Raw genomic sequence first — 13,459 nt, 5'->3', positions numbered from 1 at the left:
TGGCCTCAAACTCAGAAATCCACCTGCCTCTGCCTCCCAAGTGCTGGGACTAAAGGCATGCACCACCATGCCCAGTGTATAGCTTCCTTCTAATCAGTTGAGTCCCTGAGGAGAAACTCAGTTCTGAGAGATGAAGAAACTCTGCCTGGAGGTTGTAATATGGAAACTCTGCCTCTGTTTCCAGCCTGCTAGCCTACTTTACAAAGCTCAGCCTCACTCTTCCAACAATCATGGGCACCTATTCTTTAAAATGAATCTACCTGTCTCTTTCCCTCTGTCGCTTTCTCCTCCCCCACTCCAGGCTCTGTTTCTCTGGAAAGACCCTGGCCCCAGGACAACAGGCACCAGGTTTCCCAGCTTTCTCGTTTCTCTGCCAGTTACTTCGTTGTCAGAACGTCAGATAAGAAGGACTCAGACATTTCTGATGATATGGATAAATGATCGTGTTGACTCAACAGAGATGTTCTCATACTGTAGGTCATGTGGGCATTCGAGAGGATAAGATATTCAGGAGATTGAATCGTTATGTGCTCTTTGAGTTCTCAAACATGTGTCTACCCTAAACAATCCAAGCCTCAAAGCTTGCTGTTGGGGGTTTGTTTACTTCTAGGCAAGAAGCTATACATAGGTTCCCAGTGTGTGACTTGGCTAATCTGGTAGTCTTTTTATCTGGCATTTAATAACTAGCAGACAGTCCATAAACACCTCCGTTTCAGTCTTCTTGGCAGTGGTGAGTTAGAGCTGAGTTGGCAGGTTGCCCACTCCCTACCTGGTTACCTCAGGCCTCCTCCCCGCCTTTTCATCACATGCTTGCTGGAGATCAGAGTTCGTCACCTCTGCTCTCAGGCCTCTCCCATGTCTTCCCTGTCCTGAGTACTTGGAGTCTCACTGAAGAAAGACGCTGAGCCTATAGGACCTACACAAGCAGGTGCCTCTGGATCAAGGATATCATTTTATAGGAATTGGGATTTTTGTTTCTGAAGAAATGGGTATTTTAATCAGGCTGGCCAAGGCGCATGAGAAACTTTGCTGAGTCAAGAAAATCTAATTGTTGACTCAGAGCTCAGCTGTAATCAGATTTCAATATGGAACTTCCCAAGTTTATCCCATGGCTCTGTACCCAGGCTGTGGGGCTACAGTAATTGCTCTCAGACCAATTGTTGGTAGGCATGGGGAAAAAGACTGAGAGCCCATGTTAACTCTTTTAAATCAAATTTTATACTGATGATTGCATCTCTTACAAATGAGACAAAGGCTTCCTGGGGTTGTTTTTGATGTGTTTATAAAAAGATCGAGAGGCAGGATATGTTCTATGGAGGTATAGTCAGGTGTGGGGGAAGGAGGTGCCTCTGTGGGCCCATGTGGAGGCATCCCTTCCCCCGAGGGACTAGGCACAGGACAGTATAGTGTAGAATAGGGCATAGGGAGGGGAATTAAAAGGGTAGTAGAGGCAGAGAAAGGCAGAGAGAGAGAGTAGAGAAGTAGAGGAATAGGGGCTGGCCATGAGCATGTGAGGGGCGGGGGAGGGACAAAAGGACAGAGCAAGAGCAAGAGAGAAAGAGCAAGAGAGGAGCATGAGAGAAGGGAGGGGCAAGCAGCCCCTTTTATAATAAGTCAGGCATATCTGGATGTTGCCAGGTAATTGTGGGGCAGAGCATACCCGGCTGTTGCCAGGTAACTGTGGGGCGGAGCTTAGACAGGATGTTAACAGTTTTCACAACTGGTGGGTTTGGAATTGTAGTGCTATACACAGCAGCTTGACTATGCCAAGTTTCTGACACAAAGGTATTTCAAAGTCTTCTGATTGTCCTGTATCATTTTGGTCAACTCAAGTGCCATACCACATGATTGCTAAATCGTAAAAGAAGTGGCTTTTACCAAGAAAGCTAAACATCCCATTTGTCCCACAAAACCCAAGGTTTACATCAGGCAAGGAAAAATGATCGGGGTGAGGTAAGAGTAAAACCTGGTTCAGGCTGATTTTATTGTAATGGGTGATGAAGCAGGATGCCTAGAGTCTGTCCTGGGTCATTTTACTTTAGCCATACTTAAGCACAGCACATTTTTTTATTTTTTTAAAAAGTATTTGGATAACAATCAACTCAGGTCCCAAGTGTATAATCATTTAAGACAGGCTTACATTGAGATTCCTTACAAAGCACATCTGGCTTCTTTCACAGGAATGGGTACTGTTGACTCAGAGATAGTGCCCAAGATTTAGGTTCTAGGAAGAATGACTGAGATAAACAGAAGGCCTGCGGATGGCCCGACCCTAAGATAACACAGACGTCACTTAAGATGTTGTGAAGCACAAGTGACATCACTCATGAGGATGAGTTTTACGGTCTACAAGTAATGCTCAAGGTTTGAAGGGGGAAAGGATAGTGTTTGGAATAAGTAAAGTCTGGGGAACACGGGCAGAGCCTGTCTCATCAGACAGCAAAGGATCACCATCATTCCTGGCTGTCCAGGGAGAGCATCTCTGTACACCTCATACCGTTGAAGAGGTAAGCTGTGGGTTTAACTTTCCTGGCTTCTCCAGTGCTTATCTGTGTGCACAAGGCCTTTCTTCACTCTACACCCAAGCCTATGTGGGCCCAGAAGCACTGATCCGAAGCCCTACGCCTTCCACTCAATGAGCCTGCAGGAGCATAGCACCCTCCCTTCTGACAACCACAGCACATCCTGTGTCTTTCACTGGTTCTCATTGTGAGCCTGTCAATCCCATCAAAAGACTTCATTGCCCCTGCTCCATTGCTGCCAGCTCACAGCCCATAATGTCTTTTTTGCATAATCTTAAAATTTATTCTTTTCTTACATATTACATCCCAACCACAGTTTACCCTCCCTCCTCCCACCCGCATCTTCCAATCCACTCTTCCTCCATTTCCCTTCAGAAAAGGGCAGGCTTCTTTTAACCAAACATGGCATATCAATTAGGCACCTCCTAATAGCACCTATTAGGGCTGGACCAGGCAGCCCAATAGGAGGAAAAGGGTCCCAAAAGTAGGCAAATGAGTCAGAGACAGCCCTGCTCCCACTGTTAGGAGTCCCAGAAGAAGAGCAAGCTACACAACCATAACACATATGCAGAGGGTCTATGTCAGAGCCATGCAGGCTCCCTGGTGGTCAGCGCAGTCTCTATGAGCTTCTATGACCCAGGTAAGTTGACTCTGTGGTTTTCTTGTGGTGTCCTTGACCCCTGTGGCTCCTACAATCTTTCCTCCCTGCTTTCTGCAGGATTCTCTAAGTGGCCCCCTAATAACTGGCTATGGGTCTTTGCATCTGTTCCCATCAGTTGCTGCATGAAGCCTCTCTGATGACGATTAGTATGGAATATTTAAAAACCTCCAACTTAACAAATGGGGCATTTAGAAAGAATATTTTTTTAAAGATCAGAATTTTTTTTTTGGCTTTGTAATGAATAGGTTTTTTTTTTTAAAAAAGTGTATTGATTTGTGTGTGTGTGTGTGTGTGTGTGTGTGTGTGTGTGAATCAAGTACCCCAACCCCATTCATCTCCCTCTCCCTTAGTAACTACCTCTGCCCTTGTTACCTTCACCCCAGAATAAAGTAAAATAAAGTACCAAACGAAACAAAACAAAAACAAACAAACAAAAAAACGTGTCGTGGAAGCTGTAGTGTCTCAAAATGCCCTTCAGGGAAAGCATCCATACAGAGTATGGACCTGGGACCTTCGCTGGGTTAGGAGATCCTGGTGATAGAACATTGATAAAATAATATAGGACAAAATATACTTAAGCTGAGTGCTTTAAAATAGGATATGACAAAAATATATATTTTATAATATATGAAATAAGGATATCTGTCAAAAAAGTAAGACTGAGTTTCCCAGAGTCATGTTCGAAGGCTCAGAATTAGATGCTTTAAGCTCCTCTCAGAAGTACAGGTCAGGGATAGAAACTATTGTATCTAGCCAGACTAAGTTGAGGGGTTCTGAGGAAGTCCCTGGAGTCCCTAGAACCTGCCCTACTTCCTACCTATCATGCATATCAAATATTTACATTACAATTCATAACAGGAACAAAAGTACAGTCATGAAGTAGCAATGAAAATAACTAATGGTTGAGGGGGTCACCACAATGTGAGGAACTGTATTCCAGGGTCTCAGCATTAGGAAGGTTGGGTACCACTGCTGTAGAATCACCTACATTCCTCCCGACTCCATTACTATTACTTTCTCTCTGAGTAGGAAAATCAGCTTGAGGTAAGCTTAGCTCGCAATAAATAACCCAGGGCAGACATTTAAAAGACATCCGCACAGACGTTTTTGTTGCTATTTGAAATGTCCCTTACAGGCTCCCGTGTTTGAGCACGTGGTGTCCAGCCTCTGCTGCTGTTTGGGAAGCTGTGAAACCTTTATGAGGTGGGAGTTAGCCGAAGGAAGTAGGTCACTGGGATTTGGCCTTGAGGTTAATAGCTTGTCTCTACTTCCTGTTTCTCAGGACCTTCCGGCCTCATGGAGGTGTGAGCAAGCAGTTGCCACACATGCTCATACTGCCATGCCTTCCCTCTCTAAGAAGGACTACAGCCCCTCCAACCATGATCTAAGCTGCTTCTTGTCTGGTGTTTGGGAACTGCATTGAGAAAAAGCAACCCATACACTCCTTTCTGCCATTGCTCTATAAACAATACAATGTCACTACTATTTACAAAGGAAGCATCTGGAACGGGTTATTTGCAGTAATTGGAGACATTTCAAGCCCATGAGCAGCCGTATATAGGTTATCTGCAAACACTGGGTCATTTTACCTAAGGGACACGAGGACTCCCTTATCTAAGTGAGACTAGAACCAATTCCCACGGAGATTGGGAGAGAAAGAAACACAAGCTGTGCTCACTCACAGCTCTGCTCACTTCTCTGTTGTGGTGGGGGAATTCGTTGTCTGTAAAGCAAAACTCCCACGAGTGTCTAGCTTCAGAATTACTCCTCCCTTTTCACTTTAAAAATACCTTTAATAATTGAGTGTTTCATACATGCATATGATTGATTTGGATTATGTTCATCTTCCCATACTCCCTTCCCCCAGGGCCCCACCCCTAGCCAAGGACAACCCCTATACCTCCAAATCCTCCCACCTCTGTGTCTTTGGGGGATGCCCATGTATTCACTGATATGGAGCCATCCACTGGAGCATGGCCAACATACCAGGGACCATACTCTTAACTGATTCTCCCTCCCTCAGAAGACATCAACTGTCAGTAACTTCTCAGCTGAGTATGGGGCTCACGAGCCCCTCCCTGATCTGTGTTGGAATGTCGTCGTGAAGGCAGCATCTACTTCAGGTCTTATACAGGTCTCCATAGCTGCTGTAACCTCATGAGTGCAGTGGTCCCATTAGTGTCCAGAAGGCACTATTCTAGTCCTGTCCTTCCCAACCTCTGCCTCTTACAATCTGTTTCTTCCTCCTTGGTGGCCCCTGTACTGGTTGGCTTTATGTCAGCTTGACACAAGCTAGAGACATTGCAGAGGAAGGAGCCTCAAATGAGGAAATGCCTCTATAATATTAAGGTTTGGGTTTGTTTTGCTATGCTAAATACTGGTTACTTCCAGAGACCACATGTAGACCTAGGCGATGCTATGTGACCTTGACCCCTAAGTTATCCTTAGTTGGAGAATGCTGACAGCCGATAGCTGGGCAGAAGAGGAAAAGGCAGGGTTGTAGGGTTCCAAGGCTTGGGTCAGAGAAGAACCACTATGAGGTGGGAATAGAAGAAGTTGGAGAGAGGAGAAGCCCCCACAGTGTAAGAGTCTTAAAATAATGGCCATGTGGGCTAATTAGAGTCAAGAGCAGCCCAGACAAAACATGGCAAATTATTTAATGGGGTTATTGGCTAGGAAATAGGCATAATAGCATAGAGGATAAATATCTGCCCAGCTCTTGTGCTGATTAAGGCTTATTGTAAATATAAAGTTAATGAGTGTCTTTTATCTGGGAACTAAATGGTCAAAGGTGGAGTAGAAACCCTGGATTGAGATTAAATATTTTCTTTTTTTTTTTTTTTAACTTTTATTGCATTATGGTGAGAAAAGTTACATGATTTCAATTTATCTGAAATGTGCTGTATTTGTTTTATTGAGTTATCTTCCTAATTTTCTTTCACAATTTTATAAGATACAGTTTGAGGTGGCTGGAGAAATGACTCAGTGGTTAAGACCACCGACTGCTCTTCCAAAGGTCCTGAGTTCAATTTCCAGCAACCACATGGTGGCTCACAACCATCTGCCATGGGACCTGATGCCTTCTTCTGGTGTGTCTAAAGATAGCTACAGTGTACTTATATATAATAAATAAATATATTTTTTTAAAAAAAGATACAGTTTGATCCCCAGCTGTGCAAAAAGCTAGGTGCAGTAGCATATGCTTGGGAGATGAATGTATCTCTGGGGCTCAGTGGACTGCCTCAGCTCATAATGGGAGACTGTGTGGAGAAAACAAGCCATATGGCTCCTGAGGAATGAAACCCAAGGTTGATATCTGTATTCTACACACAGGCATACCCAAGTACCTTGGTCATACATGAACATAGGTGCACACACACACACACACACACTTGCACACACGCACACACACATGTGCATGCACACACACTTATGCACACCCCTCACACACATCCCAGGAACACACAAACACATATTTGTCCCCTGCACAAACACATAGAATAAAATAAAATATGAATAAAAGTTGGGACTACTATGTTCTTGTGTTTTTCCATTACATACAGACCTCTCAGTTACTATGTAGCCCCTCCCTAATCTCAAACTAGAAATTCTGCCTCAGCCTCCTGAGCTTGGTATAGGCATGCATCACTATACTTGACTTCCTATTGCAGTTTTTAAGAACTCATTCACAGTGTTCATTATGAAAGTATCAAACCACTTTGAAAATTACACATACACATGTAATACACACACACACACACACACATACACACACAAAAGCAAAACAAAAACAAAAACAAAAAAAAAAACAACCCAGTTTTTGCCCAGAGTATGGGAAACTTAGTTCTTAAGATTTAAGGACTTGTTCCAACCTTTTTCCACTTTCAATTTCCTTTTTAACCAAGAAATTTTTATGCAATTTTGTGTGTGTGTGAGATAGGGTGTGTGTAAGTGAGTGTGTGTGACTATGTGGGGGAAGATGTGTGTGTGAGTGTGTGTGTGTGTGTGTGTGTGTATGACAAGGCATGTCTGTGTGACAGGGTGTGTGTATGTATGTATGTGACTGTATGTGGGGGAGAATGTGTGTGTGTGAGTGTGCATGTGCATGTGACTGGGAGTGTGTATGTGTGTGTGACAGTGTATATGTATGACAGGGTGTGTATGAGTATGTGTGGGACAGTGTGTGTGTGTGTGAGACAGGGTGTGTGTGACAGGGTATATATGTGTGTGTCTGTGACAGGGTGTGTGTGAGTGACTGTATGTTGGGGAGGATGTGTGTGTGAGAGTATATGACAGCTACAGAAATTAAGCATTTACTGGTACTAAATAATAAACTTATTTAAAAGCAATCCTTTGTGCATATGTAATTTTACCATTTGTTAAAAATAAAAGAAATATTTTATACTAGTGAATTAGCTATACTTAAAATTATCAATTTTATGGTGAATGGTAGAGAACACCATTCACATAAATATACAGCACAAACTAGCAGAAGTATCTTTAGGGACACTTAAGAAATTGTTGGAAATTCTGTCCTAATAGCAACCCAAAACTCATTGATAACTTTTTAATGAAACTCAAACTAGCAATTAAAACAGCTTTAAAAATAAAATTTCTAATGCAATTAAATATAAAGCTATATGAATTTGACACATATTAAGGAAAGGTCATAGAAAAATATTAAAAGTGGTTTTATGTAGGCATGTAGTGGCTCACACCTTTAATCCCAGCACTTATGAGGCAGAGGTAGACAGATTTCTATGAGATCCAGGCTGGCCAGGTTTACATAGTAAGTTCCAAGACAGCTAGAGCTATGTAATGAGACCTTGTCTTGAAAAAAATATACTTTGGGAATTAAAGTATTATATTTCAATGAGATAATAAGACTTTGTATGTACAACAAAAACACTGCAAATCATAACACACAATAGTCTCAACTTGGACCCAAGGTGTTTCTGCAGCATCCTGGGTGTTGAGTTGTATAAGAGCATGAGTGTAAAGTGACTGTGCTGTGTGTCCAGAACCATGCTTTCATGAAGTCATGTGATAACATGGGTGAGAACCACCATAAACACCTTGGATTTGTTATAATGTATGTTTGAATTGATTATTGGTCCTTGCATATTCAGATGCCATGTGTCAAGTTTTGTTTTAAATTCCCATTCATTTAAGCCACCTGTAGTTTAATAAACTCTACAGATCTAGACCCTGTACAGATAACTTCTGTGAGACTCTGATTTGGCTTCGTGGTTGGCTCAGCATGTAAATGAGAACTCATTTAATTCTTTGGTTTATGACTTCCTCTTCTCTTGTATGGATAATACTATTCAGATTGCTAGTTTTAATTAAGCTGTTTTGTCATAAAAAGAGTCACACATTTTAGAGTTCAACTGCCTATGTTGTATGACTTTGGGAGGTCACGTGGATTTTCTGAACCTCAGTTTCTTCATGGGAAAAATAAAGGCACTGTTCTCTGCCTTGGACAAAGCTCATGCTTTAGAGAGGAGTTGGGAGGGGGCGATTTATCACAATGATGTTGGTGGTCTGCAATGTCCAATATTATAGCCTCTAGTTATAGTGTGTGAATGCTTTAAATATGTCTACTAAGCACTAAGCTCAAATGACCAAAGCAGGTCTGTCATACTCACCTACAGATAGTAGACTCAATGTCGACAAGTTTAATGAGCATAGCAGAAACTCATAACAGACCAAAAACCAAGAGTAAACACAGCCTTAGATGGGATATCCATTTCATTCCCTCAGACACTCAGGGGACATCATGAAAGAGGGGGAGGAAGGAATATGAGAGGCAGAGGGTTGGGGGAGGATCAACAAAAAGACAGACATAGCCGGTGCACTCAGGAACCCAGCATAGCTTGGATATTTGCTCAAATATGCACAAGATGAGAGGAATCCATGATGCCCGCTTCTGAGGCACTATTGGGAGATAATGGTTGCTGTGGAAAGGGGTGTCATTTTCTTCGGTGGTATAACTACGGGTCAGTTGACCTTTAGTAAGCAACCTGCGCTCATGCTTCAGCAAACAATTCCAATTAAGCTCAGTGAGCTCCACCCACACAAAGAAGAAGTGAAAGTAGAGAGGAGACTTGGAAAGAAAACATCAGTAGGGAAGGAAGGGGAGTAAGAGTGGAGAAAGGGGGATGGGATGTCTAAAGTTCATGATACGTTCATATGTATGAAATTGTCAGGGACAAAAAAGTAGAAAAAGCTTACAATGTTATTGGGCATTATCTTATATATATCAGATGGCATTTTAGATATTGAACATATATCTATTGATGAGAGAAACAGTTTCCATATACTTAAGTCTAGCTGATAAAGCAGAACTAGAATTTGCCAACTTCTCTGGAATACATTGTGTCATTCTGGATCAACTATTGAATGACTCTGTGAAAGGAACAGTTAGTGAGACACTTTTATGGACCGGCAATGGCTGCCCTCCAAGTACTCAGCAGGAATCAAAAGTGATTAGAGTAAATCTGAACAGCAACCAAGGAGCCTTCTAGAAAGAAAGGAAGGGATGGAGACTTCTCTATCTTTACTGTAGTCTCAGGACAACAATGGCCCAAAGAACTGTAGGAGAGCGAGAGGTTAAGGCTCCTGCTTCAGGTTCCTCATGAGGGTCTAGTGTAGAAGGTGCAGCTGTTGAGAAGGAAGGAAGCCCCTCCTTCCTCATCAGCCATGATAGTCTAATGTGCTCTGCATGGGATCTACTCCAGCAAGGAGACCTTTGCACAGAGGCTGTTAATACCTGGACAACACAGAGATTCTACATGGCAGGACTAGAGAATTCTATACCACAGTGCTAGTGAATTAGTTATGGCGTCCTCACAGGCTATTTGCCATTGGTCTCAGGGCAAGACACATATAGCTGAAGAGGAAGGTGGGACTTCCTGTCGGCCACAGTTGTGTACAGACAATCCTTTACTCACTAGGCCTTCAGCGTTGGCTCAAATAGGGCCCTCTGGTGGACTAACTTAGTTCCCTGGGAGGCTGGAAGGAGAGCCTTAGATCCCCTGGGGCTGGAGTTATAGGTGACTGTGAGCTTCCTAATATGTATGCTGGGAATGAAACTCAAGTCCTCTGTAAGACAACTCTCTTAACTAAGGAGCCATTTCTCCAACCTAATCATGATGGCTTTTCACACACATGTACACTTCAATCATTGTAACTCCTTTCCCCTGTGCGGGTACCTTGTCCTTGTATTTATGTTTTAAGTCTAGAGTCTATCTATCAAAAGAAATATAATCTCTGTCTGCACCATCTGGGTTGGGCTTAAAACAATGCCCTCCAGCTTCATTTCTTCCCCTGAAAATCACAGTACTTCATATTTCTTTAAGGCTAAAGGGTGCTCTGTTATGAACACATATCACATTTTTAAAAACTGTTTTTCCATTGATGGGAACCTGGCTGATTCCATAACTTGGCTACCATGAAGCTTGGAGGGCAAGCCAAACTCCTTCAGCCCTGGAGCAGACATCCCCTTAAAAAACAAAAACCAAACCAAAACAACCCAAAACTTCAGTGTGGGTTCAGCTCACTGAAGACTGGACCTTGTTCTTCTTGGAGTGGAAAGTCCCGAGAGTAGTATCAAAACCCTTCTAGGCTTGATGTGCTTCACTGGAGACTGGCTCACACAGCTTGTAAGTCACTCACCTTTTTCTAGAATCCAGGTATCCCCAGATCCTCTTTCTCTGGACTATCACTATGGCTAGGAAGATTAAAGCAATGGTGCAGGCTGGGATGAAAACATGAAGTGGCCATGTTCTGGGGACTTTGGGTTCCATCCAACCTGGGTGAATGAGAGAACCAGAATCTCATTACAACGTGGCTCTGAGACAGACTGAGGTGGCTTCCTGAGTGGTTTCTACTACATGGCAATGAGGTTAAGCCTTCATTCCAGATCTCTGCCATGCAAAGGCTCTTTTCCTTTCATCTCCACCCAATGAAGCAGCCTCTCCTTTGATCTCCACATTCACCCATGAAAGAAGAAAGGTTGAGAGCTGTCCCCAAAGTTAGGCAGCTGGTGATTCAGCTGCAATACGGTCCAGACTGTGTGTGCCTTTTGCGGCTTTGTTGTTCCATCCACCCACCTATTCGTCATCTTTCTTTTTCCTTTCCCCCACCCCATCTCTGTCACTATCTCTACCTTCATCACCTTTTTCTTCACCACCTGAATTTTCTCATTCAAGTAGAAAACTCCCTCAGCTTGAAATGTATTTTTCTCTCTCACTGATAGGAATGCAAGAGCCTAGACTCTGCACTGATAGTTATTCAATTTTAAACACCATCAAGATCCTTTGGAAAAAGCAGAATATCCTCAACAGGGGCAACATGTTAAATCCAGCCATTCAGGTACAAGTTACCCCTTATCTTGTCTAGACTAACCAAGGTGCTGCCACTGGCACATCCATTTAGTGAAGGGGCGATGACAAGAGTAATTTAGAGGCTGGGGAACACCTTTTCAGAGCACTGGTACCTTCGGACTAGACAGATGGAGAGAGGAGAGGGCTACAAGAGCTATTCAAAACATGGCAAATAATAGGCATACAAGTTACCCGACGCCTATTTCTGAGACTGGAACTTTGCCTCGTGGAGTAATGGATATAAACTAAACCTAACTGCTATATCAGAAAAATCATACAAAACTATTCAGGACGTAGGGTTTGATCTGCTGGCTGCTCTGTTCCTGACCTTCCCTCTACAGTATATAGAACCATGGAATAATCTGGCTAAGAAAGGATTAGATGCCATATAATCCTGAGTCACTTTAGAGGCAAGGAAGCCTCAGGGATGCTAATCTGTCCATGGTCATTGTTTCCAAGGAAGTAACATAGCCAGGGTTTTAGATCTAGATCTTCCTGACCAAAAGCTCAAGCTCCATAGGTATCATCTTTATCCAAGAGCATGTGAACACTAGAACCAAAAAAGATAAGGGTTTGTTTGGTAGACGTAGGAAGAGGTGCTGAATTGGCTCTTGATTGTGTCAATAAAGAATGTGGAAGCCACATGCTGGGTGAAGCGTAAAGGTGGGACTTCCATGTCCAAGGAGAAGGAGGAGGAGACATGAGGAAAGAGAAAGGAGTTTGCGGCCATGCTTGGGAATGAGGAGATTCTGCGCCCAGCAATTGCGCTATCTGACAAATTCTAAATTAATAAAGCTATCTAAGTGTTTTTCTTCCTCAGAGCAAAGGTGGGCAGAGATAGAGAGAGGCAGGGGCAGTAGCTTGCTGGGAGGGGTTGGGAGCTTAATCGCAGCTCCTGTGGGAAAGGCACCAGCTAGCCATTGGTGGAGCTAAGCTGGGAGGAATAGGCTTTCCTAGGAGTGGGGACAGTGCAGCCAATCTGGCAAGTAGATAGCATATTTTTAAAATTACATGCAACAGGTAGAGGTACGTTGCAAAACTGCTTATTTCTACTAAATGCATGTTGCAGGTAGTGGTGTGAGCCAGGCTCCTGCCTCAGCATCTTTGGGAACCCTTGTTCTGTCCAGGTATGCTCATGGATCCACCCATGTGTGGAGTTTCTGCTCATCTTTGAAGGCTTTAGTTTTCTTAGACTGTATTTGGAGGCCAGAGTTGGTTCCTAAGCCTCCACTAAGTCTGGTATGAAGCCCAGCATCACTGCATGAGAGGCCTAAGTCCAGGTTCCTAGACTGAACTGACTATCTAGTCTATGTCACTGATCAGTGGTTATCTTGTAGCAACCTGCTGGTTATTAATCTTACCTGCTCCCTCCTTCAGTTATTAGCTAGACATATAGCTCTCAGGGGCTGCTTTTCTAGATCTCTGAGCCAGCACTTAGATGGAACCTGTAGTATAAACTAAATTCAGGCCAAGAATGGGTTCTGCAGATCTTGACTTAGAACATCAAAGTTCTCTTTTACCACTCTTTCCTCTCTGAAGGCAAGGAAATAGATTTGGTGATGACCCTGATTTGATAACTTAACGGGGACAATATCCTGGAGAATGGCAGAGTAACACATGGAAATAACCTGGGTCACTGAATGACTTATGGAAGGCAGTAATTTAGCTAAGTATGTAAAGGGAAATACACTGTTGTGTTGAGTCATTACATGTTTGAGAATCTTCATTATGGCAGCATGGCCTACATATTCTTCTCTATTATTTTAAGATAACTGCATTCTCTTAAAAATGATAAGACACATGATGCGAAAAAACGTCCATCCTATTCTTACCACAGCCCTATGCACTCAGAAAGAAGCCAGGAATCTTGCTGGAGGTGACAAAGTCCC

At 43.1% G+C, this 13,459-nt stretch overlaps 1 protein-coding gene across 1 annotated transcript in view; it reads right to left on the bottom strand.

Annotated features, from left to right (window-relative positions):
- Positions 1 to 13,459, bottom strand: part of Pdcd1lg2 (programmed cell death 1 ligand 2) — a 52,054-nt gene that overhangs the window by 1,216 nt on the left and 37,379 nt on the right. The window contains exon 5 of the mRNA XM_031390059.1: positions 10,861 to 10,996. Within this exon, the coding sequence (XP_031245919.1) occupies positions 10,861 to 10,996 (136 nt within the window). The remainder of the gene's footprint in view (positions 1 to 10,860; positions 10,997 to 13,459) is intronic.

This window comes from Mastomys coucha, unplaced genomic scaffold (genome assembly GCF_008632895.1).
Source record: "Mastomys coucha isolate ucsf_1 unplaced genomic scaffold, UCSF_Mcou_1 pScaffold21, whole genome shotgun sequence".
Taxonomy (NCBI): Eukaryota; Metazoa; Chordata; class Mammalia; order Rodentia; family Muridae; genus Mastomys; species Mastomys coucha.
Note: the sequence above shows the minus strand (reverse complement) of the source record. Positions and strands in the feature narration are given on the sequence as shown.